Raw genomic sequence first — 27,005 nt, forward strand, 5'->3', positions numbered from 1 at the left:
CACATCATTAAGAGCTCAGCCTCACAGATAAAGAAAATAATCTAAGATTTGCTTCCATGCTGTAAGCTTGTATCCTGTCTCAAGCTTATTGCTGATTTAACTGTCCTGCTGCTGCTTTGAAAAAGAAATGTTTGGGGGTCATCATGAAAAATCCAAAAGCAAACGTCTGTCGCCATGTGAGACTGAATTCCAGATTTGTGCACGATTATTTCATTAATCAGCTGACCCTGTGTGATTTTTGAAATAGCTGTATTCTCTATTGGCTACCCAAGTTCATTTTAGAGAGGTGTTGGCTTACTGTCCATAAGTTTCTAATAAGATTGACGGGGAGAAGGTGATGTCCATGCTGTGGTCATGAAACTTTAATTAAATATATTTTTAAGAATTCAAAGGTGAGTGATTATTTAGGTTGATTTCCTTTGTTATTACTTTATCTTATGAAAAACAACCAATGTAAATATGTAATAAAGGAGCCCAGTGCGCTACCACCCAGTAAACTGGGGCTGAGATGGACATGTTTAAAAGTGGATACACAAGACTTAGGATGTTGAACGATCAAGCTACCATGGAAGAGGAAGACCACAGAGAAGATGCATGGATGTCGAAGGACGACATACTCTGTCAGTGTAGGGTAAGATGGAGGCAGATGATCTGCTGTGGCAATCCCCAAAGGGACGGGCTGAAAATAATAATATGAGTTATTTATCATTTTGTAATGACTTCAAAACTTGAATTGGAAAAAAAACCTCTAGAAAACAACCTGCTGTACTTCAGAGACTCCTGCTGGCTGAACAGGCTTTCAGGCTTCCTTCTGTTCCTGCACTGTAATCATGTATTTTTATTGTATGTGTTGAAGTTCATTCACAGCTGTACAAACGTATTGCAAAAGTAAATTAAATTCTAAATCAATCATTAACAAAGAAAATGATCTGAGAGCCGGATATTTGAATTACACTCTGACATATCATATGAGAGACTTCCATAAATCAAAATCAACAAGAATAACATACTGCGAGGGAGGACCCAACAAAGAACAAAGGAACAATGAGGCCAACACAGGATAACAAGAGGATGGGAAACAGGTGGAAACACAGCTAGGTATACTGTGTATAAAGACTAATGAGGAAGTAAAGGAGACACAATATACAGGGAGGAACAGACACTGAAATAAAACAGGAACTGACTGAAACTGAGACACACAAACTTGATGCAGACAGAAGCCAAAACATGGAGACCAAAATAAAGAAACAGAGTAGAAATACACACAGGGATAACAAACCTCTAATTAACTAAATACACAGATAAGTAGAATGTAACCACAAGACCAGAAAAAGAAAGCCAGAATGTCAACTGAACAGAATACAGAAACTTTTAAACCAAGAACAACCAAAAATACCCCAAAACATCAGAAAACCCCAAACTCTGAGTCAACGACAGACGGACAGAGATGTTTATATGTGCCGATGAGCCCGAAATATAAATGTGTCTCAGGCAGATGATGCATAACATTGATTTAGGCAGCTGGAATCAGTTTTTAGTGGAAAATGGTAAATAGACTGGTTCTTATATACAGTAGTGTTTTTCTACTGAAGCACTCAAAGTGCTTTATAAAACGTTTCATTGACACATGCACTCTTTTTTATGCATAAGTGCTTTTTATCTGACTTTTCTATCTTCACCCTGTCTAACATTCACACGCTGATAAATGCATCAGAGAGCAACTTTGGTTTCAGTATCTTGCCAGGGATAGTTTGGCCGCCAACTTTTCAAATAGTAGATGATCTCCAAATACACAACCTGCTCCAACTCCTAAGATACAGCCACACAAAAATATTCGAAGCTTCATGAAATCATTCATAATAAAATACCACAGAAGTAACTTTTTTTCTGAAGAAATGTTTTCTCTACTTACTCATGAAGCAGGGAGAAAAAGTAGAAAGCTTATACAGACCAGTAAACAGAGTTTAGTGGAGAACAGTTTGGACAAATGTATTGTATGGCAAAAGCTGGTAAAAGAGGAATTTTAAATTACCCTGAAATGAAAGTAAGATGAGAATATGCAGTGAAGCCCCCTGGTTTGTCTAGGGAATTAAAAAGGAAGTTCAGAGAGGTGCACCTGACTAAAATTCTCAGTTCATAGTGGTTCAGACAGCAAAAACAAAAATAGTGTTACATGCTGGGAGTATTTGAAAGAAATGTAACCAAAGTAATGCAGGGAGTGATGACGGGTTTTCCAGTAGGATCTAGAAAAACAGTAACAGAGTGTTAACAGTGGTGAGGTTTGTAAAAAAAACCAAAAAAACAGGTTATCAGATCTGTACTTGGAATTTTGGAATATCGGATTGGAATGTCAGGAGGCTGCATAAGCTTTTCGTTTAGGCCATATATCCCTTCACCCCTCAGGTGCCAAAAACATGGACACATCAATGTACTGTGCTAATTGCACCAAGAATTTAAAGATAATGTACGAGATAAATGTTGTAACTGTGGTGGGCAGCAAATGATCCGATAGCAACACACTTAGAACACATTATAATTGAAATCTTGAGCGGTTCCTCTTTACAGCCCATGCGACAGATCGTCACAATCAGTGGAGGAACTTGGCAGACATTCACAAGCAAAAGTAATCTGATGTGGGGACTTGATGCAAGCAGCATGTTAGATGGAATTACAATGTCCAGAATGGAGCAGTTATTGACGAATGAATGGATTCATCTGCATGACATAAGCTGTAAAAGGTTAAATGCTAGAGCTGGAATTATGGAATCACATTAGTTTCAGATTCACTGGCCAGTTTTTGTTCATAGCAGGTACTTAACACAGAGCTGAGTGTAGAGGAGTATGACACAGAGGTGACACCAGAAGGGGTGTTTCAGTTCTGCTGATTAGGAAACATTTACATTAGGTAGTGATCAGGAAATGCAAAATATGTTGATGTTGAAGATTTAAATTCTTCTGTATAATGCAAATTTATAGGTAATGAATATCTAGGTTTAAATTATGAAAAGGTAACATTGGCAAAAGGTTATTTTTTAAAATTCATAGTTAAGTTCAGTTCAATTCAATTTTATTTATACAGCGCCAAATCACAACAACAGTCGCCTCAAGGCGCTTTATACTGTAAGGTAGACCCTACAATAATACATGCAGAGAAAAACCCAACAATCATATGACCCCCTATGAGCAAGCAATTTGGCAACAGTGGGAAGGAAAAACTCCCTTTTAACAGGAAGAAACCTCCGGCAGAACCAGGCTCAGGGAGGGGCGGGGCCATCTGCTGCGACCGGTTGGGGAGAGAGAAGGAAGACAGGATAAAGACAAACATGTCTTTTTGTTAAAGCAACTCTGGTGAACAAGAGCAACAAAGGACAGAAATTACAATGATATAAAACAAGCATTTATTACAACAAGTAGATGAGTCTGATGATTTATTAAATATAACTTTCAGTGAAATGGGCACTTTGTGAATCCAAACTAGCAGCACCAGGAAAAGATCAGATTTGTTATATGATGAAGAGGAAATCTTCTCTGACTCTTAGTGAGTCATCAAAAAATGTGTTATTAGAATTATTTAACAGAGTTTGGGAGTGTGGGAAACTGCCCATCATTTAGACCAATGACTACCTGGGGAAGCAGAGCATCCAGGTATCCTTCCACAAAATACTGAACCCCAGGTTGCTCTCTGATGTGTTTATCAGGTTATGTGTGTGAGTGTTAGATAGAAAGCACTTACTGGGTAAATGTGTGTGAATGGATGAATATAAAGTGCTGTGAGTACTCAAATCAGAGCTTTAACATCCAAGATCTGCAAAATAATGGAGAAAATTATAAATAAAAGAGGATCATACTGTATAGAATATCAAAGTGGTTCCAGCATAATGTTTAGAACATGAAATGAGAAAAATATAAGACATGATGTTTAGAGAGGGGCTAGTAAACAAATGAGGAAAACTGTTATCAATGGTTGAATTTATAGATGATGAAGGATTTTATTTATTGTATAGACAAATACAAGTTACTCTGAAAGACTTTCGGTGGAAAGTGGAACACCAGGGAATATGGTGTGCCCTTTCTTATTATTCTATTTCTTGGACTGTGGTTTGATGAAAGGGTGACAGGGGCTATTCAGAAAATAGTAGACAAATTGCAAGAAGGCATTAAATATAATTCAGTGTTTAGTCGAAAGTGGGTTCATCAGATCTGTGCTATACTGTAGATGTGTCGTATATGATGCAGCAGCAGACACAGCTCTCCTGAAATGAAACTGTATTCAATATCAGGCAAGATTCTGGATAGGTGTATTTAAAACAGCTCCAACAGCAACATTATTGGTAGACACAGAAAAATGTCATTAGAAATCAGAAAAGAGCTGCCAAAACTTCTCTCTCTAGCAAAAGTACAGGGTCATGGACAGGATCACACAGAACATAGTAAGGTGGGTGGGGGGGATGGAAATGTGGTAGAAATAGTAGAAAGGAAGGTTTCTAAAATTAAAATTAAAGTAGGAGAAATGACAAACACAAGCTTAGATTTGGGCACACTGGTTTAAGCAGTCCATTTATTCATGAAAGGGAAACACAAAAAAGGGGAATGTGATTACTTTGGAAAACACATGTTCAATTCAATTCAATTCAATTTTATTTATATAGCGCCAAATCACAACAAAAGTCGCCTCAAGGCACTTTATATTGCACAGTAGATCGCACAATAATAAATACAGAGAAAAACCCAACAATCATATGACCCCCTATGAACAAGCACTTTGGCGACAGTGGGAAGGAAAAACTCCCTTTTAACAGGAAGAAACCTCCGGCAGAACCAGGCTCAGGGAGGGGAGGGGCCATCTGCTGTGATTGGTTGGGGTGAGAGAAGGAAAACAGGATAAAGACATGCTGTGGAAGAGAGACAGAGATTAATAACAGATATGATTCGATGCAGAGAGGTCTATTAACACATAGTGAGTGAGAAAGGTGACTGGAAGGGAAAACTCAATGCATCATGGGAATCCCGGCAGCCTCACGTCTATTGCAGCATAACTAAGGGAGGATTCAGGGTCACCTGGTCCAGCCCTAACTATATGCTTTAGCAAAAAGGAAAGTTTTAAGCCTAATCTTGAAAGTAGAGATAGTGTCTGTCTCCTGAATCCAAACTGGAAGCTGGTTCCACAGAAGAGGGGCCTGAAAACTGAAGGCTCTGCCTCCCATTCTACTTTTAAATACTCTAGGAACAACAAGTAAGCCTGCAGTGTGAGAGCGAAGTGCTCTAATAGGGTGATATGGTACTACAAGGTCATTAAGATAAGATGGGGCCTGATTATTTAAGACCTTGTATGTGAGGAGCAGGATTTTGAATTCTGGATTTAACAGGAAGCCAATGAAGGAAGCCAAAACAGGAGAAATATGTCTCTCTTTCTAGTCCCTGTCAGGACTCTTGCTGCAGCATTTTGGATCAGCTGAAGGCTTTTCAGCGAGTTTTAGGACATCCTGATAATAAAGAATTACAGTAGTCCAGCCTGGAAGTAATAAATGCATGAACTAGTTTTTCAGCATCACTCTGAGACAGGATATTTCTAATTTTAGAGATGTTGCGCAAATGGAAGAAAGCAGTCTTACATATTTGTTTAATATGTGCATTGAAGGACATGTCCTGGTCAAAAATGACTCCAAGGTGTTATGTTACATTGTAAGAAATAACCGGTTAGGAGAAGATGACTGACCCATGATCTCAGTAGAATGACAGCACACTGAAACTCATCGACTTACTGTAAAAACACTCATGAGGTGAAAGTTATCAGGCCATATTCCATTTTTAAGGCAAAATTGTTTGACAGAATTTGACTTTTCAGTGGACAATCTTTACCATTTGGTGGCGCTAATGCACCATTTTGCTGTTTGCTGACCGCTAAAAACAACCAGGAAGAAGGAGACGTTCGTTCTTTCCTGTGGAGGGAAAAAAGGCGCATCTTATAGGCTGAAGTTAAAAGTTGTAGCGTTTCTCTGTCGACTGCTCATAACAGGTATGACAATAAAGTTTCCTTTCATTTTAAACACAGCTGCTATTTCATTTACTTATCACAGTTTAGAGTTCCTTCATCTGACAGCAGTTAGCTTACATTATTCATAACTTACCCAAAGTCTCTCAGTTTGGTTCTGTCCAAACTGTAGCCGCTAACGTTAACGGTGCACATAATGGTGTCCTGCTGCTGCTGGTCTGAACGTGAGTCGTGTGGGAGCTCTTTGGGTTTGGGCCAGATCAGCAGCTTGTTTAGTTTGCCACCTTCCTGTGGCTAAGCCTGTGAGCCACTGATGTGTCCGCTTCACGGACGATCCCATTAAGGGCCTAAGGCTACGTTCACACTGCAGGCGAAAGCGCATCAAATCCGATTTTTTCGCCCCTATGCGACCCGTATCCGATCTTGGTATGACAGTGTGAACGGCACAAATCCGATATTTTCAAATCCGATCTGGGTCACTTTCGTATGTGGTACTGAATCCGATACGTATCCGATGTTTTAGAAAGCGACTGCTGTGTGAACGGTCAAGTCGCATTAAATCCGTCTTTTACGTCACTGACACAAGACAGACGCCGATTATCAGCGCCGGAGAAGCGTCCGATAAGACATCGCGAATGCTTCCTGGCCATCCGGTGAAACTGTTGGGAAGACAATGTTGGAGAAATGTGAACATTTTATTTTTACTGTATTTTCTGCAGATTCTGACAGAAATCTGCAACTATCCTTTGAAGCACCGCTCCTCTAAAACAGCAAAAAGGATCATTATTAGGTTATTTACATTATTATGTAAATAACAAAATAACTTAAAGCAAAAATCTGGAAACATAAAGTCCGAAGTCTTTATATTAAGGGCAATCAGTCAAACAATATTGTTTGCTCTGGGTCTAAACAGAGCGAGTTCTGTGTGACATCTTCTTTTGCGCATGCGGGCCGCTTTGAGCGTTCACACTGGAGCGCGTTTGATGTCGCATTTTATGTGTAGTGTGAACAAGCAGACAAAAAAATCGGATTTGATCAAAAAATCGGAATTGAGCATTAAGACCTGCAGTGTGAACGTAGCCTAACAGACGAAGTGATATCTGCCCGATATTCGTACTCTCTATTTATTAATAAAAGTCAAACTTCATTAATGGTAAATGACAGAAATCTGAGGAGTTCTTGCTGGTTTGTATCCACAGGAGGATACAAGCAGTCCACAAACATTATGCTTCTGTTTGTAGTCACCGTGCACACATGTTGTGTTTCATTGTGTCAGTGTTCATTTTTAATCAATTTTTTATGTATACATCAAGATTAATGTTCCAAACAAATGACACTATACAGCAAATACATACATAGACATATACAGCAAAAGGAATTAAGCTGAAAAGATGTTTCACCTTCTAAATGTCTAAATTGTTTGTTTGTTTTATAGAATAGAATTCAACTTTATTGTCATTGCACATGTCACAGGTACAGGGCAACGAAATGCAGTTTGCATCCATCCAGAAGTGCTTTAGCCATGATATAGATATATTACAATATATATTAGCAATAATATAGATATGTAAGTATATTACAGAAATGGGTCTATTATGGTATGTTATAATGTACACGGTATGAAGTATGTTATGAATATTCTATAACTATAAGTATGTACAGGCTGTAGTGAGTACAAGCTATGTACAGGATATAAATATGAAATAAAAAAACTATACAGAAATATGAGATATACAGTTATACAGAAATGTGAACTATGCAAGTTATAAACAGTTGTAGGATTAAAAATTATTGTATGTACAGAATGATTATTTACACAGAACTATACAGTAGTGCAGTTAAGATAAGTGAGATATGTGGATAATTTCTACAGAGGCTATATAAAGTGCTAGTGGTTGTGAGTGGTGGTTCAGTCCATGTTATTATTGTGTGTTTGAGGGTACAGTTGTCCATTGTGTGTGTGTGTAGGTGGTTGTGGGTGTGTGTATGTTCAGTCCATGAGTTTAACGTGGGTCAGATGTCAGGAGGCAGAGTTCAGGAGTCTGACAGCTGTGGGGAAGAAGCTGTTCCGGTACCTGGTGGTCTTAGTCCGGAGGCTCCTGTAGCGCCTCCCAGAGGGCAGGAGGGTGAAGAGTCCATGTGTTGGGTGACTGGGGTCTTTGATGATTTTCTCAGCCCTTTTCAGACACCGCTTCCTGTAGATGTCCTTTATGGCAGGAAGTGGTGCTCCGGCGATGCGCTGGGCAGTTTTCACGACCCTCTGCAACGCCTTCCGGTCCGAGGCAGAGCAGTTCCCGTACCAGACTGTTATACAGTTGGTCAGGATGCTCTCGATGGTGCAGCGGTAGAAGTTCACCAGGATGTCTGAGGACAGGTGGTTCTTCCTCAGAGTCCTCAAGAAGAAGAGGCGCTGGTCAGCCTTCTTGACCAGCTTGGAGCAGTTGGTCGTCCAGATGAGATCCTCGGAGATGTGGACTCCCAGGAACTTGAAGCTGCTCACACGCTCCACAGCCGTCCCCTTAATGTGGATGGGTGGATGTGGGTCAGCATTCCTCCTGTAGTCCACGATGAGCTCCTTGGTCTTCTCAGTGTTAAGCAGCAGGTTGTTTGTGTTGCACCACTCAGCCAGACGATCCACCTCCTCCCTGTAGGCGGTCTCATCGTTGTCACTGATGAGGCCAATCACTGTGGTGTCATCTGCAAACTTAATGATGGTGTTGGAACCATCAGCAGGTCTGCAGTCGTGGGTGAAGAGGGAGTAGAGGAAAGGGCTCATCACACAGCCTTGTGGTACACCGGTGTTCATTGTGATTGTTGATGAGCAGCGGTTATCCAGCTGGACATGTTGGGGGCGGTTGGTCAGGAAGTCCAGTAACCATTTGCAGATGAGGGAACTGATGCCCAGGTCTGTCAGTTTCCTGATGAGTTGTTAGGGGTGGATTGTATTGAACGCTGAACTGAAGTCTATAAACAGCATTCTGGCGTAGGTGTTGTTGTTGTCCAGGTGTGAGAGGACAGAGTGCAGTGCGATGGAGACTGCATCCTCTGTGCTCCTGTTCTGGCGGTATGCGAATTGGTGGGGGTCCAGGGTGGGGGGGAGACAGGATTTGAAGTGTGCTAGGACCAGCTGCTCTAAGCACTTAGTGATGATGGGGGTGAGTGCTACAAAGTCTGTCAGTTTGTCATTCCCTGTTATTACTGCTGGCTAATCACTCAAATAAAGTGGCACAACATGACCGTGGGTCTGATTTTTCTGGTAAACTTGTTTAGTAGTCCATTGGAGACGTATAGTCTCTGTTCTTTGAACTTTAATACTGGACAGAAAATTGTCTGCTTCCAAAATCAAAGGGTAGCATTAGAATTTGTGTGAACAGCAAAGCAATATAGAAGATGTTCTTTTCTCTTTTCTGGTATTTATGTGTTGTGTCACATCATTTTGGCTCAAAATAGTTTACTTTATTGCTATGTTTGGTTTTTGCTATTTTATTACTATATTTATATTTGTATTGTTCAGCACTTTGGTCTACCAGGTGTGTTTTTAAAGTGCTATATAAATAAACGATGATGATGATGATGATGATGAAAATAGTTTACCGAACAGCTGAAAGACTTTAAAACAAATCTGTTACTTTAATGATATTTCTGTGATACTACAGAGTTGTAAAAAAAAGTATCACAATAATAATTCATCCAAATTGTAACTCTTAAATGTCATTATCAGCCCAAAAGTTCACAACCAGTGCATCCCTGATAGAATGTAAATATATGCAAATCTATAAACTGTATTATGTATATAACTGTGAAACAAACATAATGTATCATAATAGTACATTTCAGAATGTGGGGTATAATTCCAGGTTGGATGAGTGTCTGTACAGCTCCTCCTGTTGATGTAAAAAAAGTAAATGCCAGTTTTTTAGGTTTCATGTTGATGTTGTAACACAGTAAAGAATTAATGTTACAGAAATAAATGTAATTCATTTTTTCAAATTGCAGTTAAATTCATCTAAACTGAATGCTGATGCTGTTGACGACTGGGGCTCACACGTCTTTTACTTTGTCTCCAGGACCGACTCACCATGCTTGACCAACAGGAAAATAGCCCGCATGACATTCCTGACTATGACGGCATAGAGGATGAAGCTTTCCCCCCACTCCCACCACCACACTCCCCAGGCCGGGGAGCCCAGGAGGAAGGAGACCCTTTTGCAGATGGTAGATGCTGCTGTGCTCTTACAGGATTACTATGAGGTCTTTAAGATGTGACGTGATGATTCAGCACTTTGTATGTGAGGAGAAGGATTTTAAATTCATGGTTTAATGAAGAATCACATAGAAAAATAAGAATCAGTAAAAAGAGGCTAATATGGGAGAAATATTACCTCTCATTCTAGTCCTTCCACAAAGCTTTTTGGAACAGCTTGATAATAATGAATTTGTTAGTTCAGCCTAGAATTAACAAATGCATGAACTGGTTTTTCAGCATCACTCTGAGACTGGATGTTTCTAACAATAACAACATGCATGTTTTTGTTTGCTTGAGCAAATGAAATCTATCAGATAGATACTGTTCAAACCAGCACATTTCTTCTGTAACCTCCAATCTATAATTTTTTCTGGATTTAAAAGATAAGCTTGAAGTTTGCCATGCTGCCAACAGAATGAGTTAGAAACACATCCTGTTGTCATGTGCTCTGTTTAATGCAGGAGATGAAGGTGAGGTATCACAGCTGGCTGATGTCCCTACTGCTAAAAGGAGAGGCGTGAAGAGACCCCAACCCAAGCTGGACTCCCACAGGTAGCAAAGACATTTTATATTACGACAGATGGTTGAAATGCATTAAAATGCGCATTTAAATAGGAATTTGATGTCATCTTGTGTGAGCTCAACACGTTCTCACTCCCAAAGCGTAACATTTTACGCTAGGTGACAAATCGTCAACATATTACGTTTTCGGCTACCCACCACGTTCCTAAATGACGACCTCGGAAAAATGAGGAAATATGAGAACCGTCTGGACTCAATCTACACATGTTCGCTCTTTTTCTTCAAATCGCTTAGAAACACGCTATTTAACGTCATTAAAGTCTTGGTTAAGGTCAGGAATAAGGTTATGATTAGGGCTAGGGATAAGGTTAGGTTTAGGGCTGGAATACAGGGCTGGAACGTCTATTACCGCGGGAGCGTCATTGCACTGGATTTCAGCCATAATCCGCCGCGTACCATAAGAACGCCGAAGGTCTCCTTTCGCGTTCCTCGGGAACGCCGCGGGACGTGACAAAACGTCAGCATGTTACGCCTCGGGAGCGAGAACGGGCTGGCTGGGACACAAGGAGGCCAAAATCATTGATTGACGTGTGCACAGTATCAGTGGGTTAGCGTCAGGATGTTTTATGCTTGCTGCGTTGTTTGTGTCGCCGGTGTCTGATGACAATTTTCACATCACATCCTGTGTAACGCAACACAATCTTTGTGGTCATGCATCTCTTGGTTTGATTGTAACTTGGTGCGTTGCGATGTGGCCGGGTTGAACACACGAGTGTACGATCGCACTGGTTTTATCACCATTTGAGTAATAATCGTGCACAGAAGCTCAGAGACACACTGACACACAGAGGGAGATGTTGCAAATGTTTGAAAACTTAAGTTTGTGGAAAGAACTTTGCACAAAAAAGTGATGTGATATTATCTGAGTGGTGACACCTGTTGTTTAGGAGAATACTGCAGCGTCTTCTTACGCTTTAGCGGCGGATATAAATGACTGCATCTGTGTGATGATGGTGCATCTTCACTCTGCCAGTCATTTAAAGAAGAAAGACTCTAATACCATTGTTGTTTTCATCATTTGGATGGAGAAAATTCCCAGACTGGAAATTGTCAGAGCGTTGGAGACATCCCTGGATGTGTTAGAAAGATGGATGCCCTGGTTATGCCACACATGAAAAGCAGAGCTGGTGCTGCTGGATTGCAGGCCCCAGTCCAAGAAGCAACAGGTTTTCTTCAGACTCATTATCTTTACTGGACCTCCCATCACATTTCAGTGTGCCCTGATTATAGCATGATGAAAACTGTGTGCTATAACTGCCTTTAGTGTGTTTAGTATTAGTTGTTTCCAGTCTCTGTACACCTATAGTGAGAACCTGGTTAGTAATGCCAACAATAAGTCAGGCTCGTTCCCAGTGGGTCTCCCAGTGGGTGTCCCAGTGGCACTCCTTTGTTACTGTTCTGTTCACAATATTACTGGACAGAACTAAGTCATACTAAATCATAGGATAAATAAGCTTTTAAGTAAGAACGTGGATTATATTTAGGATAAAACTTGCAAGCTGTATTAAAGAAAAACAGATTTTCATTTTATAAAATATTCAAATTAATTGCAACTTTGCAATAGGGCTGGGCCATATTATACCGTTCACGGTAATACCGGTACAATGTTAGGCAACGATAAGAAAATGAAATATCGCGATAGAATATGGGTAAAACGCGCATGCGCAATGCCTTTGTTTTCATACGCACATGGCCGATTGTTGAGTGAAACGGATGAACCAGAATCGGTTTGTAAAAATGGTGCCACTTGAGTGATATGGAACTGGTTTGGTGTTTGTCCGTCAGATACACAACAAAGCACATTTTTTTGTAGAACATTATTGCTGTATTTGTCGGACTAAGGTGCAAGGTGCTCTGGGTCCTGAACTCCGTCGGCTTCAGGTCCCAAAGTCAAACGAACACTGCGGCATCACTGAGAGTTAAAAACTGTCTAAATTCTTCCATCTTTAATAAAACGATCAGCGTTGCTGCTTTACCAGGTGTAACTATGAAGTTTAACATCCAGGCATCCATGAAAACAGAATTTATTACATTTAACGGAGTTAGAAGTTAGCAGGACGCTAGCGGGAGTTAGCTCACTAGTTTCGCTAGTTACCTAAACATGATATAGCATGTTCTGACTGAGAGATTTCAGAAAAAAATCAAACGTACTGCTCTGCTATCATTTCCAACATAAATAAAGACAGGAAACTAAACAGCAGTGACGTTTGTAGGGTTACTGAAGTTGGGCTAGCTGGTATATAATGATGTGCTACGTGATCGCTAGCGACACAGCTGTGTTAGCATAACATAAACACAGTAAAGCTGGAGGATGAACGCTAACTTTTTTCCACTCGATAAAAGTTAACGTGAGGGTTCCTGATGGTTAGAGACAAATGCAATCGCATGGCAGGATGCTGTAAACGGACCAAACTTTAGTCAGGAGAACAACTGAGATAATCCATCCACAATACCAGGTTAGTCATTAATATACTGCAACAACATGGGAATAGAGCAGCTGTAATCCCGTGCACCTTATGGTCCGAAAAATACGTATTTGACTTTTTTATTTGGCACACTGCAGTTTAATGTTGCAAAGCACCTCTTTTTAACTTAAGTGAATATTATACATGATTATGCTCAGGATATGTCAGCCCATTTCTACTGGAAATGCCTTTTGGTTAAACTTTCAGCAAGGAATTTGCATTTGCACTGTTAAACTTTTACATAGCTTTACTGCACATAAAACACAGCTGCTTGTTTAAGTGAAAATAAATGGATGGGGGTTTTTTGCGCTAGTAAAGTTTTAGAGTTGTATTTTGTCTCGCATCAATTATATCGTCAGTTATATCGTTATTGCAAATTTTCAAATATATATCGTGATATATATTTTTGGCCATATCGCCCTGCTCTACTTTGCAATATATTTTTATTTTTTTAGATGGAGAAATTTGACTAGGTCTCATTATACTGCCTTATGTACAAACAGGTGGCAAAAGAAAAGTTGTGGGCACGCTGAAAACCAAACACCCTACCTCCCCAACAAGCTACTGCCTACTGAACATGGTACATCTAAAGGCATTGATATTTCCATTAGGAGGGTCTGTCTGTGTTGGCCCTGTGACAGGCTGGCGACCTGGCCGCTGGGATAGGCTTCAGCCATCCACGATCCTGAATTGGATAAGCCAAATATGCCTGGATGTGCTGCTAACCCTGCTTGTAATCCATTAATGGTTTAACTTAGTGTTAATATTTTTTTTCCCAGGCTGATATCAGATAGAGGGCTTCCAACTCTGGGCACTCTCTTTGACAATATCCAGTTCAAAGGCAAAGGACACGAGGTAGGATATGATAACATCTGTCCCACCAATTACCAGATGTGAATGAACATTGGTTTTTGAGCTAAATCTGTTTGGCCTGTCAGCTTTTAAATAGATGTCCTAAGTTTGGTTTGAGACTAAAAGGTCAAAAGTTGCCCTTTCTGACGTGGTCAAAAATGAGTGAGGTGAACCAAAGGTTGGTTATACCAAATTAAGATGTCTTTTTTAATAAGTCTTTTGTTCCGATGACTGAAAGTCATTTTTTTAGTGGGAGGAAGAAACGTCCTATCACACACAACCCTCTTTCATATCACTACTCGCTGTTTTTGATGTTGGCCCCATTAGGCTGCAGACCTGCGGCTGCTAATGCAGAAGATGGAAAACTGGGCCCACAGGTTGTACCCCAAATTGCAATTTGAAGATTTTATTGACAAAGTGGAAAGGCTCGGCAGCAAAAAGGAAGTGCAGGTGAGAGGAAGCATAGAATATTTCCTGCAAGCGTGTGGGATTCCTAATGTTCAGAATTTGTAATTTTTTACTCATTCTTTTATAGACATGTCTTAAACGAATACGACTGGACATGCCCCTGACACATGAAGATTTTACAAGTACAGATGGTAAGAAAAAAAATCATTACTGATGGGGATACGGTGGATTCACACGTGTAGGAAATACTTGCCATATTCCACAGGACTTAATTATCAGCGTTGCTTGAAATTGTGTTCAGGTGCTGGTGACAAAGAGGTACAACGTGAACTGGAAACATTTGGGGATCCTGATCTATTCAGCAGAGAGAGCTTTGTTAATGATCCCCAGGGGCAGATTGCCGAACTCCTCGCTCCCCCACCTACTCCCTCTCTGACCGAAGAGCAGCAGAAACGCATTGAGCTGAACAGACAGCGGGCCCTGGAAAAGAGGCTCGCACGCCAGCAGCAGCAACAAATTGGTAAGAATGGCAAAAATGTATCACACAGGTGGGACACAATATAACAGAAATAATTACTACAAAACATAATTATTGCTACAAAACATTCAGCGAAGGTTCATAAAAATCATCTAGCTTTATTGGTGTATTAACATTATGTGAAAACACAAAAAGCAAAACATTGAATATACAGTACAGTGGAACCCCGACTTACGAAATTAATTCGTTCCCGAGGGTCTTTCATAAGTCAAAAATTTTCGTAAGTCGAAGCACCCATCGCGCCTTTTGAGTGAGGCGATGCTGGCTGGAGACGAAGTTTTTGGTGGAGGAGGAGGTGGCGGAGGTGGTGGAGACTGAAGAAAGCATACGCATGCATGCATGCATATGTACGTGTACATGTACATAACATTCTAAACATTAAAACTAAAACTTGCATATTGTGGCGAGCTCAGACAAGGAGGAGACAGAGGTATTGTTTGGTCTTGCTTCCCGCAGTGTTGGCCAGGGAGCACAGCCGTTTATTTGCATTCAACACTGCCGCTAGCCCAACTGCTCAGCGCAGCACTAGCATAACAACAACAACTACAAGAAAAAGACGCTCTCTCTCCCAGAAAACACACAGTCGTCGAGAGAGCGCGTCACATGGTAACCATGGCAACATAACACTGCCGCCTCAAACAACAGAACACAGCTGTCAACAAAACCCAAACAGCCCTGACCCGCTACAATATTGTTTAAACTTGTATAATTTTTTAATTTTCTATTTTATAATTTTTTTTTAAATTTTATATTTTGTATAAAACATTTTTATGTTGTTATGTTTATGTTTATGTTAACTAATCACTACTGCTACTTTCATCTCTTTTCGCCTTCTAAGGCACACTTTCACCTGAAGGTTGACTTGTTGCTGGCCTCTTTGTGAAAAATCTCTCAAAAGACGTCTGTCTCTGTCTACTTTTCAAAATGGATCTGAAGTGGGAGAGGCAGACGTCACTAAAATGCTCTATAGCACGAGCGGTAAAGTTCTTTTCAGGGTGATTTTTTTCGACAAAATCGGCCACCCTCTGAAAATCACGGAGAATGTCCTTGATATCGGCCGATGGTATGACGGCCTCCTCCTACTCCTTGCTGAATTCTTGCTGTACTGATCAGTGCTGCATCGCCTCCAACTCTTGCAGCTCTGCCGTTGACAGCTCCTCTTGATGTTCATGCACACGGTTGTTTATATCCTCCTCGTCGACCTCCAGTCCCAGGGCGGTGCCAAGATTTACGATCTCCTCAACCTCGACTTCAGGTTGAGGTTCCCCCTCCTCCTCCCCCCTTCCTCAAAGCCTTCAAAATCTCAAGGGGCAACAGCATCAGGCCACAGCTTCCTCCAAGCAGAATTTAGCGTTCGACGACTCACCTCCCGCCATGCCAAAGAAATCAACTTGAGGCATGCAACGATGTCGAAATGATTTTTCCAAAACTCCCTGAGGGTGAGCTGTGTACTCTCTGTTATGTCGGAACACCGTTTGAACATGTGTTTTGTGTACAGTTTCTTAAAATTAGAGATCACTTGCTGGTCCATGGGCTGGAGGAGAGGAGTCGTGTTGGGAGGGAGGAAGAGAACCTTGATGAACGAGAACTCCTCCAGGATGTCGTCCTCGAGGCCAGAGGGGTGGACGGCGGCGTTATCGATGATCAGCAGGCACTTCATGGGGAGATCGTTCTCCTCGAGGAACTTCTTGACAGCAGGGCCAAAGACCAAGTTGACCCATTCGACAAAGAACTGTCGGGTCACCCAGGCCTTGGGCTTGGACCTCCCCATAACCTCGAGCCTCTCCTTTAAAATTTTGTGTTGCTTGAAGGCACGCGGATTTTCTGAGTGGTACACTAGGAGTGGCTTGACCTTACAGTCCCCACTGGCATTAGCACACAGGGCGAGGGTAAGACGATCCTTCACGGGCTTGTGGACTGGCATCTTTTTTTCCTCCGCGGTGATGTACTTACGCCGCGGCATTTTTTTCCAGAAGAGGCCGGTCTCGTCACAGTTGAATACCTGCTGGGGGATGTAGCCTTCTTGATTTATGAGTTCCTCAAATTTCTTTAACAAATTCTTCGGCAGCCTTGTGATCGGAACTTGCTGCCTCGCCGTGACGCACAACGGAGTGGATGCTAGTCCTCTTCTTGAACCGATCAAACCACCCATGCGATGCCCTGAACTCTGGGGAGGTTGGGGGTGCCTCCTGCGAGGACATCAATGCCGTTGGCTGCTCATCAGAAGCTGCCTTACTTACTAAATCATTATAAATTGAGGACGCCTTCTCGCAAATGATCGTCTCTCTGAGGGTATCACCAGTCCTTCCCTTGTCTTTAATCCAAACAAGGAGAAGCCTTTCCATCTCGTCGTGTATGGGGGTCTTCCTTTTGGACATGACAGTGTTGCCCATTGAAGGTTTAGCTGCTTTGATGACTTCTTTTTGTTTTAGAATTGTTCCTATGGTCGAAGGATTTCGGCCATACTCACGTGCAATAGCACTAAGTTTCACACCTGGCTCATATTTATCAATGATTTCTCTTTGTTTCCATCGAGAGCACTTTACGCTTACTCTTGTCACTGGAATCACTTGCAGAAAGTTTTTTTCGGCCTCATGATGAATGAACAATAGGCTATAGGCTAATTGCTAAATGCAACAACAATACGTCGTTCAAGTGGAACAGCGAAGCGCAAGTACGAAAGCCAAGGGGTTGTCACATGTTTCGGAAGGCATTCTGGGCTCAGCCAATCAGAGCCAGCGGATTTCGTTACACGGGCATTTTGCCGTACCATGGGCAGAAATATTGCCGTTAAGTGCTTTCGTAACTTGAATTTTTCATTAAATGGGGTATTCGTAAGTCGGGGTTCCACTGTATATTGCCAAAAGTGTTTGCTCATCTGCCCTCACACTCATATGAACTTGAGTGACATCCCATTCACGACGTCCGCCCACCTTGTGCACCTATAACAGCTTCAACTCTTCTGGGAGTGTTTATGGGAGTTTATGACCATTTGTAAGGTCAGACACTGATGTTGGATTAGAAGGCCTGGCTCACAGTCTCTGCTCTAATTCATCCCAAAGGTGTTCTGGTCAGGACTCCCATGCCAGAGTTCATGTCTTTGTGGACCTTGCTTTGTGCACTGGTGCCCAGTCATGCTGGAACAGGAAGAAGCCATCCCCAAACTGTTCCCATAAAGTTGGGAGCCAAAATGTCTTGGTATGCTGAAGCATTAAGAGTTCCTTTCACTGGAACGAAGAGACTGAGACCAACCTCTGAAAAACAACCCCTCACCAAAATCTCCCTGCTACCAAACTTGGAGCTCTGTTGTCCTGGCGACTGCTAAGTTCAGACTTGTCTATCGGCTTTCCAGATTGAGAACTGTGATTCGTCCATAGAACGCATCTCTACTGTTCTAGAGTCCAGTGGTGGCGTGCTTTACACCACTGCATCCCATGCTTTGCGTTGCACTCTGGGATGTAAGGCTTGGACTACAGCTGCTTGGCCATGGAAATGGATTCCACGAAGCTCTCTGTGCACTGTTCTTTAGCTAATCTGGAGACCATGTGAAGTTTGGAGCGATTGACTCCACAGAAAATTAGCAACCTCTGCGCGCCTCAGTATCCACTGACCTCACTGTGGGATTTTACGTGGCTGAGTTGCTGTTGTTCCCAATCACTTCCACTTAGTAGCAGCAGTCTGCATGCCTAGGTGCTTGATTCTATACAGCTGTGGAAGTGACTGGAACACCTGAATTCAATGATTTGGATGGGTGAGTGAATACTCCTTACAATATAGTGAAGTGGATATAGTGTATATATCCACCAGAAACCCTGAAAGTCATCACAGTAGTGACGAGTTCCCGTATTGCACAGTTCGTCCAAACCACCAGAGATTCATCACATTAGTGTGGAGTTTGGTAATAAAAGGCAAAGCATGTAGAAAACATTGATTTCTTTACTGCCTATCTGATGTCAGCTTCAATTAGGCGTGTGTTACGGGTTCGAAATTGAGGATGAGAGTAAAACAATGATAGTCCAGAAAAGGTCGTTCAAACAATTGATTTTAATGCACGCAGCGTGGAGAGGTGCAAACTGCAAAACAGTTGTACATCTCTACCCAAAATACACTCTAGATTGCTTTTATAACATCAGGGTATTGTAACGCCCCTTCTTGCGTTTACAAGCACATAATTTGCATGTACAGAACATTCATGTATTTTAAGAATTAAATGCAACATAGAGGTTCCTCCTTGTGGCATACTCTTCCGAATATGGTGATGACCTAAGGCCTTTGAGGTCACCATGGACTGGACATCCTTCCGTCACCTGTAACTAAGCAAACTCAAATACCACAAGAAGCTGAATACATTCAGGCCTTTGCTCAGCTACTATTTTACTGTAACAATATACTCAGCATATGAGTTATGATACATATATATTTAACTCAATCATTTTAAAGTAGTTATAACTGCACCTGTAATAAACATGTTAATATTTGATTATGATAACCCCTATAATATAAATTATAACATAATGCCAGCAGCTTCAATAAACGCTTTGATGAAATGATAATTAATGCAATGATAAGATGATGGTTATGTAAAATAATCCCTGTAATTCCACACGTGGTATTTCTGTTTTTGTCTTCCATTTGTGATCCAAACTGTTTTTACTTCCTTTTTTAGTTAAAACGGAGCCAGCTGTCAGCTGTCTGTTGCCTACAAATGTTTAACAATGACATTAAATCGTTCTTCAGGCTCCTCATTAACCACAGAAATGATGTAATGTGATTTAAATGAGACTCATAGAAAAAAGAAAGTTACCTGTTGATCGGTCTGTGGAAAGTAGCTCTGTTATGAGCCTTCACCCATAAAAATGTGTTTACAGTTTATAACACTAGATGGTGATATGAGACCATTTCCATTTTATTACCCGAGCGTGATTTACTCATCGACTTTAACCTTTCAGATTTCAGTTATTAGTCCTCCTTAAGGGGAGCCAATCCACCCGCTCTCTCTTAAATTGAAAACCTGTTTTACCCCCCCTTTTTTTTTCCTGTATAGAAACTAAACAACTGACATTGTTCTGGTAGTGTAGCTTCCAGAGATCTGAAGTTAACGTGAACTCTGGAGGGCAGTCAAAAGTAGCATCCCTTCTTTTAAACTAGACCTGCGAAAGCTTAATTTTTAATAATGCAACATACTATTATTTACATACATACATATTATTTTAATAAGCAGTTTCAGGGTTCGTGCTGTTTTAATGAGTGTTTGATGGAAAACGACACTGGCGGGATTTGCACTCTTGAGTCACATGACAGGTGAGTCCTAGTAAATAATTTCCGAGTATGTGTACATAACACATGCTAATGTTTAAAACTAATATTATTATTATTTTGCTAGCTGTCAAACTTGCTGGAGAAATGATTGAAATGCACTGAGTGTGATAGAGTATGGCAGTGCTAGTATAGCAGTTAGTTATGGCAATTGGTGATTTATGCAGTATGCTTTAAACTTGGCTAACATTACTTAGCAGTAGCAGTAATATTAGTTACTTCACTCAAGTGAAAGCTTTAAACGTTAGTCCGACACTTAACTAGCCAACTTAAGGCTTAAGGAAAGGATGGTAAAAAGAGGGACTGATCCATATGGGCACAAAGAATAGCCATTTTTTGTGCTACCGAAGTTCCCTGGCTTTCATTCAAAATCTGTTTATCGTGAGCACCAACACATTAAACAATTTAAAAACTATAAATGGCTTTAAGCTCACACTGATGCCTGTGGGGCACTATCAGCCACTGAGACAACAGACAAATTTTAGTGTTTTAATAAATGAATATTTCATACTTTAAGGCTGCCTGTTTATTTAAGGGAGATAAACAATACGTTATAATTTTACATAATTATATCACAGGTGATAGACTAAATAAATAGATTCTTAAAGTTATATGTTGAATTGAACTGTGTCATCTGTTCAAAGCCTCTCCCAGTCAGTGCTGTTCTCCATGCCTGTCTTACTGTACATGGTGTTATTAGCACAAACACTTTAAAGGTGATCATTTAGGACTTTGACTACATTGCTGTCTGTATTATTGTTAAACATCTCACAGTTAGTGAAAAGACAGGTTTCTTCTACGTAATAGAGCTATAATAAATGTTTTATTGTTTTTAATTATCCTGCTTTTTATAAAAGGGAACATTATTTAAAGAATATGTATTTAATTAAAAAACTCTGTATTCATCTAAAGGGTATAACAAAAAGGGTGAGCTTCCTGCCCGAAAATGAAATGACCAAAATGAAATGGAGTAATTCTCTGCAATTACAAACTCTGTGTAAACAGTCTTGGTATCAAAATAAAGCTAACGCTTGTGAGATGGCATCAGAGGTGTAAATATTACTACAGATGTTACTATGTCAAAGTTACTGTGACTCAAACATAGAAAAATTGATTTTTTTTTATTTCCCCTCACCTAATTTTTTTTTTTTTTTTAATATATATATTTATTGAGATTTTTTGATATAAGAAAAAACAAACAAACAAAACAAACGAAAAAAACAGACAACACAACAGCAAGGGCTAAAACACACAAATAAGACAAAAGTTTACACTGCAACAACGAAAATATTGCTTCAACACTGGCAATAAACAAAAATAAAACGCTAAGGTGGAAGGCTAAGTTATTGGTGATCGATCAAATAGGACTTTGTTTTAATACATGATCTAAAAATGGTTGCCACACATCAAAGAAATTACTAAGTTTGTCTGCTAATATATACCTAATTCTCTCCATATGTAGTAGAGCAGTCAGTTCTGTGAGCCACATTTTGAATTGAGGTACAATATCCGTCTTCCAAAGAGTCAAAATAATTTTTTAGCAATTACCATTCGAACAAAACTGTGGTTTGTGCAGCAGAGCTAAGGTGTAAAAGGAAGAGGAAGATCCAAACAATGCAATTATTGGGTCCGGCTCTAATGTGCAATTATAGATATCAGAAAAACAGTTAAAAATATTCAACCAATAGTTATACAATTTGGGACAAGTCCAAAACAAATGAGTAAGAGAGCCTTCTCCAAGTTTACAACGATCGCATATCGAACTGATAGAAGGAAAAATCCTGTGCAGTTTAGTTTTTGAATAATGAAGTCTATGAAGCACTTTAAATTGAATTAACTGATGCCTTGCATTTATAGAGCAAGAATGGATCATACACAGACTACTCTCCCACACCTCATCTCCAATCAGCAAACCAAGCTCTTCCTCCCATGCCATCTTCAAAAAGTCAGATTTAGAATTTAAATACTCAGAAAAGGCTTTCACAAAACCAGAAACCAACTTTTTAGAATCCTGGGAACTCAGAAGAAGTGTAAAATTGACCCCTCTTCCGGAAGAGATGGAAAATTAGCAATACTCTGACGGACATAGTTTCTTATCTGTAAATAATGAAAAAATGTGACGCAGGGAGAGAGAACTTGTTCTGCAACTGAGTAAATGATGCAAACTGCCTGTCAATATATAAATCTTTGAGAGTAATAATACCTTTCTGTGTCCAGATATCAAAAGAGGCGTCTAAACATGAGGGTGGGAATGCATGATTACCGTATATTGGAGTATGGATTGAAGTGTCTGGTAGACCACAACCTTTTTGATCTAACTAAAGATTTTAACACAGTTCGAAACTATAAAATTATTGACCTTGGTTCGCGAATTAGAGGATGAAAAAGAAGAGCAGGGAGGAACTATTCTCAACCCCACCACTCTCTATGACCACCCAAGGTGGGGTATCGGCAGACTTAATTTTTTGTACCCTTCCTGCCAATAAGCAAGAGTTCTAGCATTTGCAGCCCAGTAATAAAACTGAAACACTGGCAAAGCAAATCCACCCTTAAGTTTTGACTTACATAGATGAACTTTTGATATCCTGTGAGTTTTAAAGCCCCAGACAAATGGTAATACTACTGAGTCGATCACTTTAAAAATTGCTTATTCAGAAAAATAGGTAAGTTTAAAAATAAGTATAAAAATTTAGGAAGGAAACCATTTTAATTACGTTAATGCGACCTACCATGGAGATAGGGAGAGCCCTCCATTTCTCAACATCTATTTTCAATTTTTCTACTTGTTCAAGATAATTCAACTTAAAGATCAATTTAGGATCCTTAGGCAAAGTGACACCCAAGTATTTCAATCTGTCTGTGATTTTAAAAGGCAAAACTTTTAAAAATCAACATCCAAATTTGTAGTTAAAGCCACAAACTCACTCTTCTGCCAATTAATTGTATAACCTGAGATTTCCCAAATGACCTCACCACATCTAAGAGTACAGGAACAGATCGCTCAGGATTTGACAAAAACAAAACAACATCATCCGCATATAAGGAAATGTAGTGCTTGATATTCCCCAATCTGACAGGGTCAATAGAGGGCTCATTCCTAATGGCTATTGCAAGAGGTTCAATAGAAATTGCAAAGAGCAAAGGGCTCAAAGGGCAGCCTTGTCGTGTCCCATGATTAAAAAAAAAAGGCGCAGATCTATCTTGGTTAGTAAGAATGGAAGAAGAGGGATGCCTATATATCATATCAACCCATGATATAAACTGTTCGCCTAAACCGAACTTCTCCAGTACCCGGAGCATATAGGCCCACTCGACCTGGTCAAACGCCCCCTCACCTAATTTTTAAAAGTATTTTATAGCTTATAACACCTTTGAAAATATGTTTCGGTTGGCATTTTACTCCAGAAAATCATAAATTAAAATCATCATTACCTGTCCACAGATTCATGATGATGTAACTGCTCTTTTAACTGTTTGGTGTTTGTAGAAACGGTTTACAGCTGAGATTCAGAGGTTTCTGTGGACACTACTCATGTCGCCACTTACATTTCTGACCTCGTGTTATAACCGATTAAACGTGATCTCCTCCCTTTTGCCCCCATTTTTGGTGGTGTGGGTGCTTAACTAGTTAAAAAACAAACATCTGTCTCCTATTTTTGTGTCACATAGGAAAGAAGCATCAATATCTGATGAGCAGACTTATTCATTTGTGCAGATTTCTTGTTTTGTGTGGTTGTTTTTTTCCAAGTGGAGATGAGTATCTCTAACAAGTTGATTTGTTCACATTTGCACATCTTCATTTTTAAGAGAAATGTGTTTTCTGAGTTTGTACACTATATGCATATAAGACAACCATTTCCTTTTTCAGTATTTTTGTGTGGTGCATGTTTCTCTGTTTTAACAAAAGGGGAACAAAGAACATTTAAGTCAACCCAAAGATGATTTGTTTTAATTTTTACATGGTCTTACTGAGGTGATGCAAAGTGAAACATGCATTCTTTGTTTTGGTAATGTGCTGGAAAAGGTCGATAATGGACCTTGAAAGTGCTTAAATTTGACCCTGAAAAATGAACCCTGCAGTTTACAGTTTCATTTTTCATTATCTCAGCTTCCCAGATGTGATGTTTTGCCTGTCTTTTATAAATCGTAGTAGACTGAGTGTGCCAAGTTGTCTCTGTTGACTGAAACCATCACTGTTTCTAATTCTCAACCCTTTCAGACTCTCAGACTGCTGACATGTTAGGAGACAAACCTCCAGCTGCGTCCTCACCAAATGTCATCAACAGTTCTACCGGTGGAGATGAAACTGTAGAAGATCCTGACCTCGAGCCTACCAACAACACCTCCACGCAACAAACCAGCCCACTTCCCCCCAAAGACTCTGAGCCCGCTGAGGCTGAGGAAGAGACCGGCCTCAGCCCTGAGCAACAACTCAGTAACGACTGTAAAGGAGGGGATTAAAGTTCATATGCAGCACAGTTTCTGCTGAAAAGCTTTGGCAGTGAGCAGATTTAAAGGTTTCCCAATTTTCATGCCTACTCATTCGAGTATTAATGTGCATTTATGGTGGTTTATATCTTGAGCACATGTTCCCACTGTGACGTCAGCTTTGGATTAGCAAAGACATTTATATTTATAATCAATGGAAATCTTTTTTTTTAACGTCCAAATCCTAAATGTATTTACCATGTGTTGGTATCTAGATGTTATAGAAAAATATTTGAACAACTGATCCACAGTTCCAGCTCTCATATGTATCTATATCCAGTGTGTAGTATGTGGGCTGTAGGTGAGATTACCATCAACTGACCATCACCCTCTTCCAAGCATTAAATGCTCGTTCAAATATGAACAGTTGTTTCTTAAGCCACTGCTTGGTTAGTTCTAGGCTACTGCACGGACATGAAAACACAGCACGATGAAATGGCTCCATCTGAGCTAATGAAAACACCATTTTTAATTGCAGGCCACTGCACACTTATTGAAACAGTTAGGTCCATTTCATATTTCTGTTGGTAGTTCTAGAAAACAATCTTAAAATCCACAAACCAAAAAACAGTTCTGATTATTTATCAGTTTAAGTTCAAACAATAAAAATGCCCTTAAAATGTTAGTGTTGGTGTCTTCTATACAGTCTCTTGATATACACACTATAAGATAAATACATCATAGTTTTATACATCACTTCCAATATCTAAACAACCAACCTCACGTGTCTTCATTACTATACGTGTTTATATTTTAATGTCTGCTAATGATGAGTGACATGGTCACATGACTGTGGCCCACTGCAAAAAGTACTTGAAGTTTTATCAGCGCCCCGTGACAGTCTGGTGACCGGTCCAGGGCGTATCCTGTCTCTCACCCTATGACAGCTGGGACAGATTCCAGGACCTGCAGAAGAAAATGGACGAGTGGACGTTTTATCATCTCCAGAACGATACTCGTGCTGGGGTTTGTATGAAGTGGTCACAGGTAGTACAATATGTGTGAACTCACCAAAAATGGTTCTATACAACAAGACATTTTATTTTTACCAGGTCAGTTTGAAATCTCGTAGGTGCCAAGCCCCACTAGTGAGATATTAATGTAGATCACTGCTGCTGAGAGAAAAAAGCCATTTGTTACCAGACGTCTTTAACCTGTTGTAGTTTGACTAGTTGCCTGCAGGATTGAACCACATTTGCAGTTAGCAATAGGTTTTGTCAAATTAACTGCTGACACTTCACTGGCATTAACACGTTCCCTAACCTCTTACAACTAAGTTTAACTTGATGTGATTTTAAAAACTAACTTTTACAAAATGTATCGACTCTGATTCAGTTTGACTCTGGTTTCTAAAAAGATGGCAGGATATGTTTTTACTTAATATTGTTTTTGTGTTTGCTTTCCTGTGACTTCACTCACTCATGTGATTTGTCCACACACAATCTGGAGCTACAAGAATGACCTGTATTACTCCTTCCCTGAATGGGGACAGCACGAGTGATCTTCAATGATCACTGTTCTGTTAGCGCACAGCGTGCAGTTCTCACAAGTGACCGCTTGACTTGGAGCTAAAGCTGGGCTACAGCGTTTCTATGCTGTTGTTGCCGGGAGGCGTGAAGCCATTTCCAGATCCATCAGAGCCAACTCTCTGATTTCTTCCAGAATAGAGTACAGACTGGGAGTTTTGCTCTGACGAAACTCTCTTTCCTCTTTGGAGAGTTTGGGGCGCCGGGCTATCTTCTCCTGAGCCAGCGCCTCTTCATTCTGACGCACCACCTCTTTGACCAGCTGACTGCGGCCCTGAGGGCTGGGCTGCTGGGACTTGGCACTGTGGTGAGGCTTGTTGCTGATGACCTCGAGGTTTAGACGGTCAGCGTGGCAAGTTGAAGAGTGGACAGAAATACGAACCTGAAGAGAGCAGAGAACCTAAGTCACAGTATTCCTCAGTTCTATCAATACACAGTAATGGTACCTACTGAAAATAGTCTAATGGAATGCTATGCAATGACAGGCCCACTTAAGGTTTGTGTTGTAGTATATAACAGCAATCCTCTCTGCACTGTGCACAGCACATGTAGCAGAGAAGCATCACAGCTAAGTAGACAGTGGTGTAGAGTG

The 27,005-nt window shown here is 40.4% G+C and overlaps 2 protein-coding genes across 5 annotated transcripts in view; one reads left to right on the forward strand and one right to left on the reverse strand.

Moving 5' to 3' along the window:
• Nucleotides 1-5,901: 5,901 nt before the first annotated feature.
• tipin (timeless interacting protein) lies at nucleotides 5,902-25,512 on the forward strand. Its single transcript, XM_031757697.2, has 8 exons — nucleotides 5,902-6,016; nucleotides 10,060-10,207; nucleotides 10,700-10,790; nucleotides 14,065-14,140; nucleotides 14,465-14,587; nucleotides 14,673-14,736; nucleotides 14,847-15,065; nucleotides 24,619-25,512. The coding sequence occupies exons 2-8, from the start codon at nucleotides 10,072-10,074 to the stop codon at nucleotides 24,858-24,860; spliced, it is 951 nt and encodes a 316-aa protein (XP_031613557.1). The 5' UTR covers nucleotides 5,902-6,016; nucleotides 10,060-10,071; the 3' UTR covers nucleotides 24,861-25,512.
• Nucleotides 25,334-27,005, reverse strand: part of dis3l (DIS3 like exosome 3'-5' exoribonuclease) — a 39,399-nt gene continuing 37,727 nt past the window's right edge. The window contains exons 18-20 of one of the 4 annotated variants that reach the window (XR_005615137.1): nucleotides 26,307-26,795; nucleotides 25,899-25,999; nucleotides 25,334-25,793 (exon numbers count right to left, since the gene is read on the reverse strand). Coding sequence is in view for 1 of the 4 variants with exons in the window: in XM_031757696.2 (XP_031613556.1) it covers nucleotides 26,478-26,795 (318 nt within the window). In the remaining 3 variants the exon portion in view is untranslated. Of the gene's footprint in view, nucleotides 26,796-27,005 lie in introns of all 4 variants that reach the window. The other 3 variants (XR_005615133.1, XR_005615136.1, XM_031757696.2) reach the window with 3 other exon arrangements.

The sequence above is a fragment of the Oreochromis aureus genome, linkage group 1 (genome assembly GCF_013358895.1).
Source record: "Oreochromis aureus strain Israel breed Guangdong linkage group 1, ZZ_aureus, whole genome shotgun sequence".
NCBI classification, from domain to species: Eukaryota; Metazoa; Chordata; class Actinopteri; order Cichliformes; family Cichlidae; genus Oreochromis; species Oreochromis aureus.

What these genes read in the sequence shown, in the direction of transcription:
- tipin (XM_031757697.2), top strand. Translation starts at nt 10,072, where the DNA reads ATGCTTGACCAACAGGAAAATAGCCCGCATGACATTCCTGACTATGAC. An exon ending in AGGAGACCCTTTTGCAGATG is followed by an intron (nt 10,208 to 10,699) that starts GTAGATGCTGCT and finishes TGTTTAATGCAG; the next exon opens with GAGATGAAGGTGAGGTATCA. An exon ending in TCAAAGGCAAAGGACACGAG is followed by an intron (nt 14,141 to 14,464) that starts GTAGGATATGAT and finishes TGGCCCCATTAG; the next exon opens with GCTGCAGACCTGCGGCTGCT.